Source organism: Heterodontus francisci, chromosome 4 (genome assembly GCF_036365525.1).
Source record: "Heterodontus francisci isolate sHetFra1 chromosome 4, sHetFra1.hap1, whole genome shotgun sequence".
Taxonomy (NCBI): Eukaryota; Metazoa; Chordata; class Chondrichthyes; order Heterodontiformes; family Heterodontidae; genus Heterodontus; species Heterodontus francisci.
Genome location: NC_090374.1, coordinates 91,101,507 through 91,123,005, shown reverse-complemented (window position 1 = coordinate 91,123,005; position 21,499 = coordinate 91,101,507). Strand labels below are relative to the sequence as shown.

General features: G+C 43.1%; 1 protein-coding gene across 4 annotated transcripts in view; it reads right to left on the bottom strand.

Moving 5' to 3' along the window:
- LOC137369137 (small conductance calcium-activated potassium channel protein 2-like) overlaps nt 1-21,499 on the bottom strand; it is a 151,797-nt gene that overhangs the window by 29,346 nt on the left and 100,952 nt on the right. For all 4 annotated transcript variants that reach the window (XM_068029857.1, XM_068029856.1, XM_068029858.1 and 1 more), the window contains exons 4-6: nt 18,390-18,531; nt 11,947-12,057; nt 5,012-5,139 (exon numbers count right to left, since the gene is read on the bottom strand). In XM_068029857.1, the coding sequence (XP_067885958.1) occupies nt 5,012-5,139; nt 11,947-12,057; nt 18,390-18,531 (381 nt within the window). The remainder of the gene's footprint in view (nt 1-5,011; nt 5,140-11,946; nt 12,058-18,389; nt 18,532-21,499) is intronic.

The following is a 21,499-nucleotide window of genomic DNA, read 5'->3' as shown; positions in this document are numbered from 1 at the left end:
GCTGACATGAGCAGAACTGTCATGTTGATCTCTCTGCCATTCTCTACTAGCCCCATCCTTCCTCTTACAGAACAAGAGGGTCCATTACAGCAGAGAGATGGCATGGACTGGCAGAGGGCTCCCAGATCTGTGTCCACTCACCTCCGCTGAGGAAGAGGCATTGAAGCTGGTGGGCACCCAGGGCGGCTGTGGTATCTTGGACGGGGAGATTGCAGTCTCTGCACAAGAGAGTGAGGATTGATTCCTGTCGGCATGTGCATTAATGTTGGAGACCCACATTACAGATGGTTAGTACAGGAGATCTGCACAGTCTAACCCACACCTGTTTGTGTTCTCTCATGAAGGTTGCTATTCCCCGAGGTCTACAGCCACAGACGGTGAGTGACCACCTCTGAGGAGGAGGACCACTCAGAGGATGCACTATCCCATGAGTCTCCTGCACCCTCCACCAGCGCAGATACTTTCACCTCAGTGGGTACCCGCTTGGCATTAGAATCAAGGTCACAGCTGGTGAGGGCATCACACACACGCCTGTGCAGCTGGCTGAGGCTGAGACAGCCGAGGTCTCTGACAGTCAGAGGACTGTGGGTGGCCAGGCCCATACTGAGCCCTGGGATGACGACGAGCCTCGGATGTCGACAGCGCAGGGTATGCTGGAGTTGCAGAGGGAGGTAAGGCAACATCTGCCAGGGATGCCAGAGGCAATGCACAGCCATGAGTGGATGATGGAGGAGTCCATCCATGCCATAACTGCTGCCATGTCTCAGGCCTATGAGGGCGTGGCTTCCTGACTCCCTCCATCGAGAGATTGGCACCCCTCATGGACAGCCAGATTCCACAGATGCGCGTAGACCTGCACACCACCGCCTTGGCCATGAGCTCAATGCAGCAGTGGCGAGAGAAGGAACAGGAACCCGGAGGCTTCTCCAACTCCTGGTCCTTCCCTGGTGAGCAGGAAGGCTCAAGACAGACTCCAAAGGGAGGAGAAGAGGCTGACATCTGTGGCTCCTCTCAGGGTGTGCTGAGTGTGGACACCAGCTCCTCAGCCCCTCCGCCAGTGAGCCCAGCTCCAGCAGCCCCGGCACATGAGGAGAGTCCTGCACCAGTCCAGGAAACTCCCCGGCAGCCGAGGACTTCCAGGCCTCAGGCAGCCAGAAGACGCCCGTCAAAGTCATCACAGGCCAAGGGGAAGCCTGATCAGCAGCCTGCATCCAGCCCAGTTGCCGCCGCAGGGATTACGCTGCATGGGAGCACCCGCAAATGGATTAAAAAGACAACATAGACACTCTTTGGGTCTCATGGGTGTAACATATAGGTTTTGAGGAAATTAATTAAAATATCCTTTGTTCAAATCATTAGGCTTCATTGCCTGAAAGCCATTATGCCTTAATTGTGAGCTGCTGACCTCCCCCTTCCCCCTTAGGGCTATGCCAATGTGATCACAGCCCTCATTTAACATGCCAACATGATGAGGGCTCGCGTTAACATATGGTCTCCCATGTTCACTAGCGCATATTGCAGCCGTTCGCAAGACTGAAACCACAAATGGGACAGAGGTGACAAAGGTCAGGCATTAAAGTGAGCCTTTATTTCACTGTCTGTGAATGGACACCAGGATGGCAGTAGATGAGTCATTATGATATCGTCTCTTGTCTCCTTCATGCGTTGCTTAACCCGTCTGGCCTTCTGCCTTGGCACCTGAGGATGTGACAATTCTGTCAGCTGAGTCACTGATGGACCTCAGAGCCCAACCTTGATAATGGCCCACCCTCTGTTCCAGCTGTATGAGCTAACAGATTCATCAGACAGGAGCCCTATACTGACCCCTCCCCCCAAACCCATACTTAGCCCCCTTGCAGAGTCCCCAGGACCCCCTTCCAGAGCCCTAGGACCATGGACCCCCTTGCAGAGCTCCCAGGAACCTGGACCCCCTCGCAGAGTCCACAGGAATCCAGACCCCCTGCAGAGACCCTGGTACCCCAGACACCCTTGCAAAGCCCCCAGAAACCTGGACCCCCTTGCAGTGCCCCAGGACCCTGGAACTCCGTGCAGAGCATGCAGCATCGCAGTCCCACAATGGCTCCCAACCCCCCCTCTTTCCATATACAGCAATGCTCAAGGCTGCCTACACGTTGTAGCAATGTGCCCTCTTGCCTCAGTACCACCAGATTTTACTGATCGTGAATCCTGAGGCATGTGATTGCTGCCCTCTGTTCACAGAATCACTCACCGATCATTAAATCACTTTTGATTATATTTTAATGCATGTTTTAACGGCATTCCAACAATTTAAGATCGGTTCCCATGGCGGTTCCGCAGCAATGCCGCCATTGTGTTTTCCTGTCACCGACAAAATCCTGAAACAACGTCATGACGCCGAATTTCCGGGCGGACAGTTGCGATGTGATTCTCCGTCCCCCCCATGGTACCATCCACACCCTTGATGGCCGCGCTAAGTCCAGCCCGGTGTGTGCAAAGCAGCATTGATATACTCTCAACTCACATAATGAGTACAACTTGGCTGCAGAGGAAGTTTTGGCCAGTTTTCTCCTCCCCAAATGCAAATTGAGCAGCATGCACCCAAAGTGTACTCCACCGCCTGGGACACAAACTCACTCATATTGCCAGGTACAGGTCATCTTAATAGCCCTGACAATACCCCAGCATAGGAAGACCCTTTAGAAACACTTACAATCAAAGGTTTGAAGAGGAAAGTTTATTATCACTCAGATCTGATAAGCACAAGCAGTACCGCTCAGTTGCTAAGGGTGCTGTCATGTTTGGTCTCTGTTCAGTGAAGATCCAGAAAAATACATTGGGAGATACAGGCACACCATTCCTGCCTCATTACCTTCTCATTTACAGGTCTGTGTCTGACCAGGTGAAAAGCCCTGGAAGTACATATGAACCTGGAATTGTAGGTCTCCACCCTTCTTTCCTGTGTTTCATACCCAGAAAACACCCCGGGTACAAAGCAGAGGAAATCTGTCTTTTTTAAGTAGCAACTTACAACAGAATATTACCTGCTGAACTCATTGAACATACAGCGGTCGTTTCCAGTGGCCAATGACAATATGCAATAGAACGCATTCTCTTGCCTTTTTCACAAGGATTTTGTTAACGTCTTCTATTCTTTATCGAACTTTGTTTAGTCTCTAACATGGCTTAACAATGCAAGGATTCTGATGCTATCTTGTTTTGAAGATCAAAGTGAATATTATGAGAGAGTGGAAAAGTGAATTTTCTTCCAAGTTATGCAAAATTTTGAATGGGGGAGTAGAACAGATGTGCTATCAGGTCAGTCTACCCTTGGACCTATTCATTAGTTCCTCGGATAATTATTATTTGGTTACAGAAATATGTATCAATAGTATAAGAATCAAGTAAAATTTCTTGGCCCAGCAGGAAAATTAATTGGTACCTAGTTTATTCTTTCTGCAGATCACAGTAGCAAACTGCTTGCATTTTCCAAACTTGATACCAGTTAACAATTTGATGTTATTTTTCTTTTTTTTAAAATTTAAATTAGAAATTTTACAGAGAACTCAAAGTCCTTTCAGGTACAATAATTCAAATCATACCAAGTAATAGTAACTGACAGTATTGAATGATGATTCATTGCTTTGTAGCTGTTAATGGAATTTATTAAATGATGTTAATATATCATTTTATTTTATTGCAAAATTGTTTCTTATTTATATAATAGATTCTTTGCAGGGAAGTTTAGCTGCAAGAGCAAAATAAAGAAAACAAAATCATTATTAGGACAAAGTTTTATCTCTCATCTTTTTAATACAGTCATCTTACTGTTTCTTCATTCCAGATGAATTTCACTTATCACAGATGAGATCATGGTTTCTGATCAGGTTTCCATGGGAGTGGTCAGACCATTGGATTCACAATGATAATATCTCTTTCTTGCATGCATACAGATTTGAAAAATCTTTGGAATACAACACAAACAACTTACTTTCGAGCTCTAGTTTCATTTTGTAGAAATAAAAAAGACAAACAAAAAAAAAGTAAATGTAAAATAAGGTACACGAGAAAACAAAGCATAAAATAATATCAATTTGACACATATTTCCATACTGGAACAGACTGGGATACAAACACACATCTTTCATTTAGTTTAACCCTTCAAAAAAATAAAGGTTTCAGTGAAACAAATCAGTTCCATGACACAATTTTTCAAATGGATGTTATGAAATAATGCAAATTTGAGTATTTGGAACACAATTCTAACAATAGGATCATCATGCCATTACATAATTACATCAGAATGCTACAGTGCTGGAAACACCAAGCATTGTAATCTTGTATTATTTTTGGAAACCTGGCAAAAATGCTACCATTTCATTCAAGGGGTTAAACAGGGGGATGAACAGAGCACCAACCCAATATGACAAACTAAAAACACATGCATTGTTTTTCACAAATTAGCAAGAATATTGATAAGTATTAGTTACTACTGGTTGCACAAAAGGAACCTGAACAGAAATGTTTTGAATTTTTGTTTCTGAAAGTTGTAGAGGTAATTCTGTGATCCTCACTGAAACATTGAAGATGGAACTATAACATTCAGTTTTCTGACCCATGATCACCGTGAGTATGGCTCCCCACTGGGAGTGTACAATCACAGAATTACCCCCTATATTTAATTCTGCATTATCAAAAGTCTAGATAATAAAAAATATCTAGATTTAAATACAGGAAACAGTGCAAAGACATTAGACAATTATAATTGAAAATTTGAGCACAATATTAACAATCACTTGAAAGACAAAAAAACTTTTTTTAAAGAAATTGTACATGCACTCTTAAGAACTGATGACACAAAAATTGCAGGGAAACGTCCTGCCTTCACTAATTTTTCCAAAATGTTGACTTAAGTATAAAGTGATGGCAGGCCATTTTAAACTTGTTTATTTGTTACTAAAATTAATGGTGATAGGAATTTTACCCTGTTCTGTAAAACGAAAGCATCGGCAAAGATAGCAGTAATACTTACTGATGGATGGCTTGCAAGAATTTGCGTTGATGCTTCCTCACTTTTGCATGGTCTATCTTTTTAACTAATTTTGTGTTTTTATATATTAACCATGTTTCCCTGAGAACATTGGCAGCTGCATTTTTTACCTGTGCGAGAGAGTTTAGAGTCAGTTTCTTTGCCAATTTGAGCACAGAGCATGTTTTTAATATACTCACGAAGCTATGAAGCAAATGAGCCTAATATCATTCTTCTGTCACAGATTAATTTAGCCCAAATAGCATCTGGTTGTATGGTTTATGACAAGGTCCAACACTAAGGGGGGGGAGTTTGAACATTTTGACCTATGGTAGCGCGTAGGGATCCCAGAAGCCCAGACCTCCCCTCATGATGTGGAGGTTTAACTCCATGACATGCATGTAACATCACTGAGAGGTTCCCCACCCAGACATCAGCATGCTTGTTAGGGTTGGCTTCCAATCAGGTATGGAATGCTGGAGAAGGGGGCCAGAGGAGCAGGTAAGCCTGAACCCCGAGCTGGGTGGTCTTGAGGGTGAACGGGGGGTGGGGTAATTGCGAGGTCCAACCCCAAGGGTTTGCGGGGATTGTGGGGGGGGGGGGTGCGTGGTAGGGTGCAGGCATGCTCCGATTCCCGGTTAGGTCTGAGATCGGACATTTGAGGATTGGGGGTGGGGGGAGTTAGGGACCCTACTGATGGGAACCGAGGCCCCAGTTGGGGGAGTTTGAAGGCCTGGGGGTTGGGGACGCTGTAGCATCGATGAGTGGGGGGGGAGAGGCTGTAGGTTCGGAGGCCTCAGTGGAGATGGTCAGAGGCTTTGACGGGGTAATTTTAGGCCTCATTATAGTGTTTAAATTACTAACCCGCCTCCTGGGAACAGGTTGGTTGCCTGCTCCCCACATTCTGCCTTTGTTAAAACCGGAAGTGGGCAGTTTGGAGGTAGATTGGGGGGTAGGATTCAGATTTTTAACACTTTAACCTCCCAACTGACCCAAACCCACCCAATTTTTGTGGTTAAAGTTCCCTCTTAAGCCCCCATAAGTTCTGGAACCCTGCTGTGCCACAAGAGTATAGTTAATTATGGTTCCAGGATTATGTCATCCTTCCCAATATAAGGGTCCAAGGGATCCATGTAAGAAACAGTGGTGCAGTGGTTAGCACCGTAGCCTCACAGCTCCAGCGACCCGGGTTCAGTTCTGGGTACTGCCTGTGCGGAGTTTGCAAGTTCTCCCTGTGTCTGCATGGGTTTTCTCCGGGTGCTCCGGTTTCCTCCCACAAGCCAAAAGACTTGCAGGTTGATAGGTAAATTGGCCATTATAAATTGCCACTAGTATAGGTAGGTGGTAGGGAAATATAGGGACAGGTGGGGATGTGATAGGAATATGGGATTAGTGTAGGATTAGTATAAATGGGTGGATGATGGTCGGCACAGACTCGGTGGGCCGAAGGGCCTGTTTCAGTGCTGTATCTCTTAAAAAAAAAAAAAGTTCTCCCTGCGACTGCGTGGGTTTCTGCTGGGTGCTCTGGTTTCCTCCCACAGCCAAAGACTTGCAGGGTGATACGTAAATTGGCCATTGTAAATTGCCCCTAGTGTAGGTAGGTGGTAGGAGAATGGTGGGAATGTAGTAGGGAATATGGGATTAATGTAGGATTAGTATAAATGGGTGGCTGTTGGTCAGCACAGACTCGGTGGGCCGAAGGGCCTGTTTCAGTGCTGTATCTCTAAAGAAAATAAAATAAATAAAAGCTTACAAATGCCACTATTCTTACTGAGCTTCTCCATGCTAATTGGAGACAGAAAGTTTGAACATTGAAAATCAAAATCAATCTTCACAGGATATAAGTCATAATACAATATAAAGCTAAAGCGTTGCTGATAAATCATTTAAAATTCATTGGGTGACACTAAAGGTAATAACAGTCTCTGTCTCCATGCCATTCACAGTGGGCCGGAATTTGCAGTCAAAATATCAATGAGGCTAATGGTGCTCGCCATTATTTATGCATAAATGGCACAGCAACTACAAGTGAGGGCAGATGCATGGTTAGGTGCAGAAATCCGAATGTTGTTGTCTGAGTTCTACTGATCCGTTGTCAGCTTTGCAAAACAGCATCTCGTTGTCTGCCTCACCATTGACAGGCATTGGATGGTGTGAAGTTGCTGTATTTGCATGGTAGATAGGAACTAAACTCACCACAGAAAGCCAAGTCTAGTTCATATTGTCTAATTACTCTTTTTATTGATGTGATAAATATTAATCAATTATTACTTGGTGTGTAATGTGGTGTGTCTTAGACCAGGAATAAAAGTTCTCAATTGGGGAAAAGCTAATTTTTTAAACTGAGATGTGATTTGGCTAAAGTGGACTGGACACAGTTACTTGAATGTAAATCAGTGCCAGATCAATGGGAGGCATTCAAGGAAGAGATAGCGAGAGTTCAAAGCAAGTATGTTCCCTTAAAGAAAAAAGGTGGGACTGACAAATCCAGAGTCCCCTGGATGCCAAGGGGCTGAAGAGAGATGATAAAGAAAAAGGGGAATATTATGACAGATACCGAGGGCTCAATACTGCAGAAAACCTAGAGGAGTATACAAAGTGTAGACGTGAAATTAAAAAGGAAATTAGGAAAGCAAAAAGAGGGCATGAAAAAATCTGGGGAAGTAAGATCAAAGAAAAAGGCAAAGATTTTTTATAAATACATAAAGAGCAAGAGGATAACTAAAGAAAGAGTAGGGCCTATTAGGGACCATAAGGGTAACCTACGTGTGTGGAGGTAGAGGACGTTGGTATGCTTCTTAATGAATACTTTTGAGTCTTTTTTCACAAAAGAGATGGGCAATATGGAGATTGCAATCAGGGAGGATGATGGATGAAATTAACATAGTGAGAGAAGTAGTGCTAAGGGGTTTAACATCTTTGAAAGTGGATAAATCCCCAGGCCCAGATGAAACGTATCCTAGACTGTTAAAGAAAGCGAGAGAAGAAATAGCAGAGGCGCAAACCATTTTCCAATCCTCTCTGGCTACTGGTATCATGCCAGAGGACTGGAGAACAACTAATATTGTACCATTGTTTAAAAAGGAAGAAAGTAATGAAAGGCCAGAAAGTGGGGGGCAAGATATTGGAAAAAATTCTGAGGGACTGATTAAATTTTTATTTAGAAAGACACGGATTAATCAAAGGCAGTCAGCACAGATTTGTTAAGGGAATGTCGTGTCTGACGAACATGATTAAATTTTTTGTGGAGGTAACAAGGAGGGTCAATGAGGATAGTGCATTTTAAGTAGTCTATATGGATTTTAGCAAGGCTTTTGATAAGGTCCCACATGGCAGACTGGGCATGAAATTAAGTGACAAGTTGGATCAAAAATTGGCTAAGAGGCAGGAAGCAAAGGGTGGTGATCAATGGGTGTTTTTGTGACTGCGAGGCTGTTTCCAGTGGGGTTCTGCAGGGCTCAGTACTAGGTCCCTTGCTTGTTGTGGCATATATTAATGATCTAAACTTGAATGTAGGGGGTATGATTAAGAAGTTTGCAGATAATACAAAAAGTAGCCATGTGGTTGATAATGAAGAAGAAAGCTGTAGACTGCAGAAAGATATCAATGAACTAGTCAGGTGGGCAGAACAGTGGCAAATGAAGTTCAAACTGGGGAAGTGTGAGATAATGCATTTGGGAAAGGCTAACAAAGGCAAGGGAATACATAATAAATGGTAGGATACTGAGAAGTATAGAGGAACAGAGGGACCTTGGAGGAGTGCATGTCCACAGATCCCGGAAGGTGGCTGGACAGGTAGATAAGGTGGTCAAGAAAGCATACAGGATACTTGCCTTTATTATGTGAGGTAGAGAATGGAAGACAAGGAAGATTATACTGGAACTGTATAAAACACGAATTAGGCCATAGGAAAGATGTGATTGCACTGGAGAGAGTACAGAGGAGATTTTCGAGGATGTTGCTTGCACTGGAGAATTTCAGTTATGAGGAAAGATCGGATAGGCTTGGGTTGTTTCCTTTGGAACTGAGGAGGCTAAAGGGATACCTAATTGAAGTGTATAAAGTTATGAGGGGTCCAGATAGAGTGGGCAAGAGCACCCTATTCCCCTTGAGCACTGGAGCATAGAACTTAGGAGCAGGCATAGGCTATTCGGCCCTTTGAGCCTGCTCCGCCATTCGATAAGATTATGGCTGATCTGGTTGTGGTCTCAACTGCACTTTCTTGTCTGCCCTCCAAAACCCTTAACTTCCTTGTCTATCAAAAATCTATCTAACCCAGCCTCCACTGCTTTCTGGGTAAGAGAATTCCACAGGCTAACGACCCTTTAAAAAAAAATTGTCCTCATCTCCGTCTTAAAAGGGAGACCTTTTATTATTAAACTGTGTCCCCTAGTTCTAGTCTCCCCCACAACAGCAAACATCCTCCAGGTATCCATTCTGTTAAATCCACTCAGAATCTTATATGTTTCAATACGATCACCTCTCATTCTTCTAAACTCCAACAGGTATCGTCACAGCCTGTTCAACCTTTCTTCACAAGATAAGATCCTCGGAATGAACTGCTTCTAATGCAATTATATCCTTTTTCAAATAAGGAGACCAAAACTGTACACAGTACTTCAGATGCAGTCTCACCAAGGTCCTGTACAGCTGCAGTAAAACTTCCCTACTTTTATAATAAATAAAAACAGAAAATGCTGGAAATACTCAGCAGGTCAGGCAGCATCTGTGGAGAGAGAAACAGAGTTTATGTTTCAGTCACATACCTGAAACGTTAACTCTGTTTCACTCTCCATAGATGCTGCCAGACCAGCTGAGTATTTCCAGCACTTTCTGTATTTATTTCAGATTTCCAGAATTCACAATATTTTGCTTTCATTTCCCTACTTTTATATTCGATTCCCTTTGCAATAAACGTCAGCATTCCATTAGCCTTCCTAATCACTTGCTGTACCTGCATACTAACCTTTTGTGATTCATGTACCAGGACACTCAGATCCCTCTGTACTACTGAGTTCTCCAAGCTCTCACTGTCCCCAGTACCGGTGCCAGTGCCCCATGAATTGAAACCCAAATCTACCGCACCAGTCTTTGAGCCACATATTCACCTCTCTAATCTTATTTAACTATGCCAATTTACTTATGGCTCAGGTAATAATCTAGAGATTATTACCTTTGAGGTTCTGCTTTTCTAGTTAGCCTCTAGCTGCTCATACTCCCCATCAGAACCTCTTTCCTAGTCCTATCTATGTTGTTGGCACCTACGTGGACCACGACAACTGGATCCTCACCCTCCCACTGCAAGTTCCTCTCCAGCCCAGAGCAGATGGCCCAAACCCTGGCACCGGGAAGTTAACACAGCCTTCTGGAGTCTCGCTCTTGGCTGCAGAGAACTGTCTATCCCCCTGACTATACTAACTCCTACTGCCACTACATTCCTATTTACTCCCCCTGCTTGAATGGCTTCCTATACTACGGTGCCATCATCAGTTTGCTCATCCACCCTGCAGCCCTCACACTCATCCATACAAGCTGAAAGAAACTCAAATCTGCTGGACAATTGCTAGGGCTGAGGCTCTTCCACTTCTGCCTTCTCGATCACCTTACCTGCCTCACTCACAGTCACACCCCCCACTGTACCTGACCACTGACTGAATTGATTAAGAGGTCTATAACCAGGGGGCATAGATTTAGGGTAACAGGTAGGAGGTGTAGAGGGAATTCAAGGCAAACTTTTTTCACCCAGAAGGTGCTGGGGATCTGGAACTCAATGCCTGAAATGGTGGTAGAGGCAGAAACCCTCATAACATTTAAAAAATACTTGAAGTGCCGTAACCGACAAGGCTATGAACCAAGAGCTGGGAAGTGGGATTAGGCTAGATGGTTACTTGTTGCCGATGTGGATACAATGGGCCGAATGGCCTCCTTCCATTCTGTAAACTTCTATGATTCGATGATACAAATTTTTGGTGGAAATTTGTAAAATTTGAAATTACTTTTTTTTTACTTTTCTTTTTTACTTTTCTGTCTCATTTTTCTCTCTCTTAATCCAATCTTTACCTCTCTTTATTTCTCTTTCTCTGTACCTGATTTGACATTGAATTCATCCTCTCTAGTTTACACTTCCTTCTCAATCCTTGCACTGTTATTATCAGCTCACACTTCCAGCAATTTGCCATGCAAAAGATTTAAAAACCTGAACATGTAAGGGCAAGACTAATTAACGGCAGATCCCTCTACAATACATCAACATCTTGAAACATTAGCTGGTTGCCTGCCCCGTTAAAATAATATAATTGATTTCTACTTGGACCAAAGCACTAAGCAATGCAGGAGGGCGGGGTTGCTGTTTGAGTTATGAGGAATATAATCAACTATGCAGAGGAATATCAAAGAAAACAAACTATGGCAGTCAAAAATTATTGCAGTCTAGTATCACTGCAATATGTTTCTCTTCAGCTTATTTTTGTAGTTTTACATTGGAATTCTTCTAAATATGCAATCCTTTTGTTGTGCATTTATTGTATAGTATTTAAAGATGTCCACAGCTACTGAACAGATATTATGTGCCATGACAGTAATGCTGTAAATCTTAGCTTTGCTACAAATGAACTGATAGCTGTCTTTCATATCCTCAAAAGAATTTTGATACATGCCAGCATGACTACTTGAATTGCATGTAAACATTGAGCAAAGACTTGCAGCAAGGTGACAGAAATTGGGTTACACAATGTGCCAGTGGAATTCTAATGCACAGTAACAGTCAAAACAAAACCATCATTTCAGTGCATAGCAAAGCCTAAACAATGATATTCTCAAATTGATATTTTTCCCATTTAGTAATGGATACTGAATTGGATGTCCAGAAAATATTCTGTTAATGAAAACACCAGCTCCCTGACCTAATTTTAGTTCCATTTAAAACAAAAAATGCTTACTCGTTTAGACAGTTGTGTATCCATCATAAAATTATGCACATGTTTTTCTGCTTTGGTAAGTTCCAGCTTCCTGGCAACCACAGCTACAACCAGAGCAGTGCAGCCAGCACCCTGAATGTAAAAAGAAAAAAATTGTAGCATTACATGAGTTAAAAATTTCAATATTTACACATGCTATGGTGGTGGTAGGCAATGGGAGGACTTGCCTCTCTGAGAATGAAAATGAATCCAGACTAGAATTATGAGCTGAGCACTTTCACTATCTGTGTAAAATGATTTTGGGGATTTTCAACCTAGTTTCTAGTGATTGTGAGTTCCCAACACAAAACTATCCACAATTCAGTACAATTGGCACCACAATGGCAATCTTACTCAGAAGACCCATGGAATTAAGATAAAAATAGTGCAGGAAATGGGAAAAGGTGCCCTTCTGAAGTTGTGATTGGTGGGACTGAGTATAGGGAACATCTGGTCCATGATATACCTAACTTGGGAGTGCTTGATGCTGGATGTAGAAAAATGTTGTAATTCCCAGGGCTGAAATCTTTTGCCTTGATAATCACAAAAAGTCTATAAAAAATATATATTGATGGAAAGTATACATATTTATGCATAAGGGCACGTTTTCATGTTTTATGCATGGGTATTAATTGCTTGGACACAGCACACAGAGGAAACTCGGGCCAGTAAGATAAAGATAAAACAATTTTGAAACATTTGTTCTCACCAAGTCTAGCAAGGCAAATTTATTGGAGCGAGGCTAAATAGATGTGGAACTACTTAGAGCAGAATTTTTCTTTACCTTCTGGTCATTCAGCATTTCACAGGAAAATGGAGTTGGAGGATTGTACAGGCATAATGGGGCCCACCTGATTTTCCTTCTATTTAAATAAATGGGCAGTGTGACCCTCCATGCCTGATTTCAGTCTCTGCGCTCAGCCTGGGTGATATTTAACACCCCGGCAGTAAAGAAAAAAAATCCACCTCCACAGACTCTGCACTTCTGTCAACACTTACTTATGTTAAAGACTGACTGTGGCAGTTTTCTCTCTTAGCTGTAATACCTGGGACAGAGAAATGATTGAAAAAAAATTGTAAAATAATGCTGGCATAATGCATTTTTGTCATTGAGGATCTGAACTGTGAAAGAATGAAATGAATATAAGAAAGACACTTGGGGCTATTCATGATGTCGATGTAATAAAGTGCTCTCAACTTTGCTTGCCAGCAGCCCAGATGCATTCATGAAGTCTTGATGCTTTTTGCTATACAGCATTACAGCATGACTCAAGGCACATAAAAGTAGTTATTACAGTTGAGAAGTCAGCAGATTTAGTATTATTTTTAAAAAGCCAGCACGAGTTGGGGAGGAGGGATATCTATTTCTGCTATCTCTAAATAACTGTGATTTGAAACCTACTAGAAGATAAAAAGAATGAAAAATTTGAATCACAACCTGTTCTGATAGATCATCAAATAATTGCTGTACAGTACCTTTAGGCTGAGCAAATAATGTACTTGATAGTGGCCCATAAGTTGCAGCAAAATAACGGTGAGGTTAATGGCACTCGCCGTCACAGAAATGTCAGGCGAAGGAAGATGCACAGATAAAATGTGGAAATCTAAAAGTTGCTGGCTGAGATGCACCACTCTGCTGTAAGCTTCACGAAAATGGTATCTTGCTGTCTAGCTCGCTATTGAAATGCACTGACTAATGTGATGTTGCTTGTGTTTGTGTTAGATAGGAACTAAACTTGCCACAGAAAGTTATGTCTTGCTCATTTCAGTAAATGCATCATTTTAATGATACCATAAGTGTTCTTAACTGCCAAACAACTTCTCTGGCACTGAAAAATAACTATTATTAGTATAAAGTCTCATTTGTTCAGGTTTTAATTGTTATGGAGATTTAAAAATGCCAACATTAAAAAAAATTTCTGCTTTTCCTTTTTTAGCCAATCTTTTTTTCCCTCTCTATTTCTCTTTCTGTACCTGATTTGACATTGAATTCATCCATTCTAATTTGCACTTCCTTCTCAGTCCTTGTGCTGTTAATTTCACAATTCTTCAATCTGATTGGTTAAGGAGATATAAAGTATCTTGCCCTGTTCATTCAAGCCCCAGATGCCTGGTTTCCCTCAATTTGACGCTATCACCTCACGCTTTCAGGAACTTGCAACACAAAAAATTAAAAACCTAAACATGCAAGAGCAAGTCTAACTAATAGCAGATGCCAATAGATGTCCTGCCACAGCAAATTATAGTCCATTTTTTTTTTCTCTCCCCAAAATATTACAGGTAGAGCGTAGAAATTCAATGGCACCATGCCCATTTTTCAGATGCAGAACAGGCATTTTAGTACCCAATATGGCACACCAGGGGCTGAATTTTATGTGCCCCCATGAGACGGGTTTGGAGATGGGGGGGCCCATGAATTGCGACGGGAGGCATGTGATGGAGGGCCTGTCGCCTCCCCGTCACAATGCAATTTTGTCGTGGGCGGGATAGGCCGAAAATGGCCTTCCTGTCCAGAGGCCAATAGGCCCTTAAGTGGCCTATTAACGGCTGCTTAAGGGGCTCTTCCTACTGCCGCTGGGATTTAGGATTTAACCAGTGGCGGGAGGTGGGCCTCTGCCATGAGGGAATGTTGCCCAGTAAAACAAGGTGACCTCCCTACGAGCTTCGGGTGGGGGAGGGGGGAGAGCAGGCCTCCTCTTTGGGCAATCTGTGGTCCACAAAGGGCCCCTGCCAGGAAAACCTGCACCTCCCTGAACCACCATCATGCAGCCCCCTCACTGGTGCCTGATGGTCTCGCCCTGGTGACCCCGCCTCACCCACCTTGGATCCAGCCTCCAGCACTGGGCCTGGGTCCAAGGCCTCTTGCAGTACTGGCAGTGGCCACCGTACCTGGCGGCTCTGCCGAAACTGCTGGCTCTGTGGTTGCCCAGCAGCTCTTGGAGGTGGAATCCCCATCTTTAAAGGGATGGGGAGCCCAGTGCTGGGCTGTTATTTGGCCTGGTACCATAGAACTGCTCCGGGGATGGGGCTCCAGCTGGCCGAGGTGGGAATTCCCCGCCTTTTCGGCCTGGCGCTGGGACCCCCGCCATGGGCACAAAATTCAGCCCTGGAAGTGCTCATTCTCCATATTGGTATAGACAGAATAAAGGGCCTATGGCATGTTTGAATCTCCCTTTGCAAAATTGGGTTCCCTGATCACAGCTGATGCAGGACCAGCTGAATTTAGGGAAACATGACTTATGTGCTGGATTTTGTTCTCCCCCCCCACCCCCCCCACACACATCGGGTTCTGTGGTGGCGGGGGCTGGAAGATCAAAGCAACAGCAGCAGCCTGCCATGGAACCTGACGTCGAGATTGCCGGGCCCAATCTTCCCAGCGGGGGGTGGGAAGCTCCGTGGTGGGCCTTCCTCTGCTCTGTAATGGGATTCAACTTTACATAATTAAATTATTTGTTTGCATGAATTAAAATGAAAACCAGAGCCTGTAGTTCCGGATTTTCAGCACGATGGGCGGCACTCATGCATCTTCACTTTCCTGTCCAGAGAAAGCTGGCACCACCACTCTCCATTTGTAGTGTAGTGGGGTGGTGGGGGGGGGGTGAACTCAGCATTTTTAGTGTCGGGGGAAGTGCACTTAGTACAGTTGTGGGGGGGAAGGGGTCAACTCTGCACTGGTAGTGTAGCTGGTGGGGGGGATGGGGCAAATATGCATTTTTGGCATAGTTGGAGGGGGGAACAGGGGCAACTCTGCAGTTTCTTCACAGGGCTGGCAGCCCTTTAAAAATGGCGGCAGCACCTGCACAGAAACAGTTGACGTCGTTCACGGTGGCGCCGAGGCCGCCCCCGCCAGTAGTTTGGGAAGGCATAGCCGCCCTGCATACGATAATGAGACGCCAGGCTCAAATCACTGCGGCGTGGTGGTGCGCAGCCCGTGCGTGCCAGCCACCATTTTTTACGCCCCTATATGTGGCCGAACCAGCAATCTTTAAATGGATTGCTGAAGGCTGCCACAAATAAGGTAAGTTTTTAACAAAAATACTTGCGTAAATGTGGAGCTGAGAGGATCAGGAGTGCTATTCCTGGCTCCACATTCAGGTAAGAAGACTGCTGCCTGCTCCACCATGCCCCATAACTGCTTTCCCCCTGTCGCAGGAGCTACCTGGCAATGCAGCAGCCCAAAACCGAAGCCCTCTTTGCCACTGAGCTGCCAGGGGACATCCAATAGGCATTTGCAGCTTGCCCTCCTCATGTAAATGAGGCCTGAGGCTCAATATCTGGTGCACCTCAGGCCTACCTGTTCTGGCTCGAACTAATTTCTCAACCAAAAAGTGCTATAGAATGCTACATTCCTTTCGTTAATAAAATATCTTATTCCTTTGTCCAATTTATGCTTAATCCATAAAACCAGCAATTTTTCTCCTTTTCTAAACGCAAGGCTGAAATTGTTTATACTTCATCCAAAATTATTTTTCATTAATTTATTCAGCCCTATAGCAATGTGGTTCATTCTTAACTGTCTTTATGTGGCCTAGCAAAGTGCTCTGTTTTATCACTCACTGGGGCTAGTCAATAAATGCCAGCCTCGCCAGCAACCCTCACATCATGAGAATTAGTTTTAAAAAAACAATTGGCTCTCCATAGATCTGCCACACTAGCGATTGATGCGTTGTTCAGCAGGGACATTACTGAAAAACAAATCCAAGATAAGAACAGCAGCATGACCTTGCAGCCCAATTTTGCTGCACTGCTAGATTTTCCAAAGTCCAGAAGGTCATTCATGGCACCCAAGTGATTATTTGGGTATCAAGGGGTACGGAGCACAGGTGGGTAAATGAAGTTGTGGTACAGATCAGCCATGGTCTAATGGTAATGCATTTGGGGAGGGCAAATAAAGCGAGGGAATACACAATAAACGGGAGGATATTGAGAGGGGTAGAAGAAGTGTACCTTGGAGTACATGTCCACAGGTCCCTGAAGGTGGCAGGACAGGTAGAGAGTGGTGAAGCAGGCATATGGAATGCTTTCCTTTATTGGCCAAGGTATAGAATACAAAAGCAAGGATGTGATGCTGGAACTGTTTAAAACACTGGTTAGGCCATAACTGGAGTATTGCTTACAGCTCTGGTCACATTACAGGAAGTAATTTTAATTGCTCTGGAGAGAGTACAGAGGAGATTTACAAGAATGTTGCCAGGGCTTGAAAGCTGCAGCTATGAGGAAAGATTGGATAGGCTAGAGTTGTTTTCACTAGAACAGAGGAGGCTGAGGGGTGACTTTATAGAGGTGTACAAAATTATGAGGCGCCTAGATTGAGTAGACAGGAAGGACCTGTTTCCCCGCATGGAGAGGTCAATTACCAGGGGGCATAGATTTAAGGTGATTGGGAGAAGAATTACAGAAGACCTGAGGAAAACCTTTTTCACCCAGAGGGTGGTGGGTGTCTGGAATTCACTGCCAGGAATGGTGGTGCAGGCAGAAACCCTTAATTCATTCCAAAGGTACCTGGATATGCACCTGAAGTACTGTAACTTGCAAGGCTATGGACCAGGTGCTGGAAGGTGGGATTAGATAGCGGCTAGTTTGTTTGGACGGCACGGTCACGAAGGGCTGAATGACCTCCTTCTGTGCCGTAATTTTTCTATGGTTCTACGGAATGATGGAAAAGACTTGAGCCTGAATGGCCTACTCCTGTCCCTATCTTCCTATGTTCTTATGTGCATTATCAGTATAAATTGGTGGAGTGTTGGTGGCATGTGCTTCGCCGATTTGTACTTCATAATTGCAAGCAGGGTCCTACATATGTCAGAGGACCCCAATTTGCACATTACAAGTGGTCTTCTGCCTGAAGCACATGGATTCTCTGGCTGTCTTTCTCGGGATCATAACTGTCCTTCATACAACAATCTATTGAATGTACAGTGCATCACTGTGGTAGCTGTCACTTTGTGTCAGCTGTGTCTCAGTTGATAGCATTCTCACCTCTGAGTCACAAGGTTACGGGTTCAAGTCCCACTCTAGGACTTGAGTATAAAACCTAGACTGACACTTCAGAGCAGTACTGAGGGAGTGTGGCACTGCTGGAGGGGGCCATCTTTTGAATGAGACATTAATCGAAGGCCCTATCTTCCCTCTCATGTGGATGTAAAAGATCCCATGGCACTATTTAAAAAAAAAAGGGGGAGTTATCCCATGTCCTGGCCAATATTTATCCCTCAATCAATGTCACAGAGACAGATTTACCACACTGCTGTTTATGAGAGTTTGTTGTGTGCAAATTGGCTGCCACATTTCCTACATTACAACAGTGATTACACTCAAATGTACTTCATTGGCTATAAAGTGCTTTGAGATGGCTAGTGGTCATGAAAGGCACTATATGAATGCAAGTCTCTCTTTCTTTTGAATTTGTGAAACATATTACTTACCATAATCCCTGTGAGTAGACAAACTCCTTTCCCACAATATGTATTCGGTACCATATCACCATAGCCAATGGACAGAAAGGTGATAGAAATAAGCCACATTGCTCCAAGAAAATTGCTTGTGACATCTTGGTTATCATGATATCTGTAAACCAATTAGAATATCATTACATAATGATTCCTACTGTAAGAAAAGAGCACTTTTTAGTTCTACTAATTATTTTTGGACAGAACCTTCTCTGTGGTTTGCAAAGCACAGAAATCCTTTCTCCATTGTTACAAGCAAGGTGGGAGGAGTGCACTATCTTTCTCTAGTTCCACTTCCCCACTGGTCACAACATATATTTAAATGTTTACTCAGTTACTGATACGGCCAATTATATACTCTATTATTATTTCAGCACTTATTTGGCCAAATACTTGTTAATTCTTGAAGGAAAAGGAGAGGATATGGAATGGTATCAATTGTCCTTTTATTCTGACATTCTGAATATGCACAGACGGCTGTCACTGGAGCAGTTCTCTTCAGGCAATGTCGAGGATTAGTCTGGCAGGCTTTTCAGGAGAAATGCGGCATCAGAGGTTTCAGGTACCACTGGATGCTCAGGGTTTCTCAGAGAGGTAGAGAAAGGATGAACTGGTCTTCTCTCTTAGCAGGCTAATCCCCAACTGACTCAAAACAATCCAAAATGAAACCAACTCTTGACCGCCATAAATCTTGACACGTCACTTCTTTGTCACCAAGGCTCCCGTAAGACATGTGACATTCAGTAAGGGCTGTTTTTAAATAGAAAGTTCAAGTCCCAAAGTTCTTCCAGTGATCTTTTTTTAAATAACAGAATCACAGAATCGTTACAGTGCAGAAGGAGGCCATTTGGCCCATCGTGTTCACACCGGCTCTCTGAAAGAGTTATTCCCTCAGTTCCATTCCCCTGCCTTCTCCCCATAACCCTGCACATTCTTCCTTTTCATATAACTCTCTAATTCCCTTTCGAATGCTTCAATTGAACCTGTCTCCACCATGTACTCAAGCAGCGCATTCCAGACCTGAACCACTCGCATGAAAAAGTTTCTCCTCATGTCACTTTTGCTTCTCTTACCAAATACTTCAAATCTGTGCCCTCTCGTTCTCAATCTTTTCATGAGTGGGAACAGTTTCTCTCTATCTACTTTGTCCAGACCCCTCATGATTTTGAATACCTCTATCAAATCACCTCTCAGCCTTCTCTTCTCCAAGGAAAACAGTCCTAACTTCTCCAATCTATCTTCATAACTGAAATTCCTCATCCCTGGAACCATTCTCGTGAATCTTTTCTGTACTCTCGTGAATCTTTTCTGTACTCTCTCCAATGCCCTCATGTCTTTCCTGAAGTGCGGTGCCCAGAACTGGACGCAATATTCCAGCTGAGGCCGAACTAGTGTCTTATACAAGTTCAACATAACTTCCTTGCTCTTGTACTTTATTCCCCTATTAATAAAGCCCAGGATACTCTATACTTTATTAACTGCTCTCTCAACCTGTCCTGCCACCTTCAATGACTTATGCACATATACACCTAGGTCCCTCTGCTCCTGCACCACCTTTACAATTGTACAGTTTATTTTATAATGTCTCTCCATGTTCTTCCTACCAAAATGAATCACTTCAGATTTATCTGCTTTGAACTTCATTTGCCACTTGTCTGCCCATTCCACCAACTTGTCTATGTCCTTTTGAAGTTCTACACTTTCCTCCTCGCAGTTCACAATGCTTCCAAATTTCATATTATCTGCAAACTTTGAAATGGTGCCCTGTACACCAAGGTCTAGGTCATTAATATTCACCAGGAAAAGCAAGGGTCCCAACGCTGATGCCTAGGGAACTCTACTACAAACCTTTCTCCAGCCCAAAAAACATCCATTAACCACTACTCTTTGTTTCCTGTCAGTCAGCTAATTTCTATCCATGTTGCTACCATCCCTTTTATTCCATGAGCTACAAGTTTGCTCACAAGTCTGTTGTGTGGCACTTTATCAAATGCCTTTTGAAAGTCCATGTACACCACATCGACAGCATTGCCCTCATGAATCCTCTCTGTTACCTCCTCAAAAAACTCCAGCAAGTTTAAGAAATCCATGCTGGCTTTCCTTAATTAACTCGCATTTGTCCACAACAAATTCCAGAATCTATGTAATCTCTTCAGTCCTCCAAATGAATCAATTTCCACAATTCTAAAGCACAAATCCTCAAAAAATATTAAAAAGTGGAAGCACTTTCATAACACCATGCACAACATCTGTAAAAATATTCTTTGAACTGCAATGATTACTATTATATCCCAGTTACACTACTCATTTGTCATTAGAGAAATCTGGCAAAAATCTGGTCTCTGAATGGTGATATGAGCTCAGGCAAACCGAAACCTAGATTTGGGAGTTAGTCAATTTACCCAGTACCCTGAAGAATATAGCGACAAAAATTACAGGATGCAGAATCTGAACCAAGACTAGTTCAGAGGCTGAAGATATAAAAAAAACATGAACAATTATAATACACTATTATGGATCTGGAGGCTTTTGAGGGAAGAGTATGTAAAGATCATTAGTTTTTTTCCTGTTTACTTTTGGATTACTGAAGGTAAATTTCAAACCTATGATGAAATAAAACTAATGAAGGAAATAAAATTAACATTTAGAAAGCTATCAGGATAAAACTGCAAACATTGATGCACCTGAATCACCAGAGAAAGCCACAAACTCAATACAGATAGCAGATAATAATAGGTTATTAAGGTATATTAGGATATTATAACACAGAAAATGGGAATAATTTTCTCTTTATTTCTCATTCTCCTCACCAGCTCCAGATGATTAGTAAAATGAATTTCTTTGTTCATTAGTGCTTAATTGGCAAAGTCTGTTACATTCTATGAAGATTAATCTCAAGGAAATTCATCATATCAGGTGTTCATATGCCTCAAACTACAAATAGCAGCAACGTACATGGCAAATAATAAAATGAATGCTTGAAACAAATGAACAAACTAATGTTAAACCTCAATCAATTATAGATAGGTATCCGCATTGGAATATGCACTGTTGCAATTGGATCATCCAATCCTGCTATGGCCTTC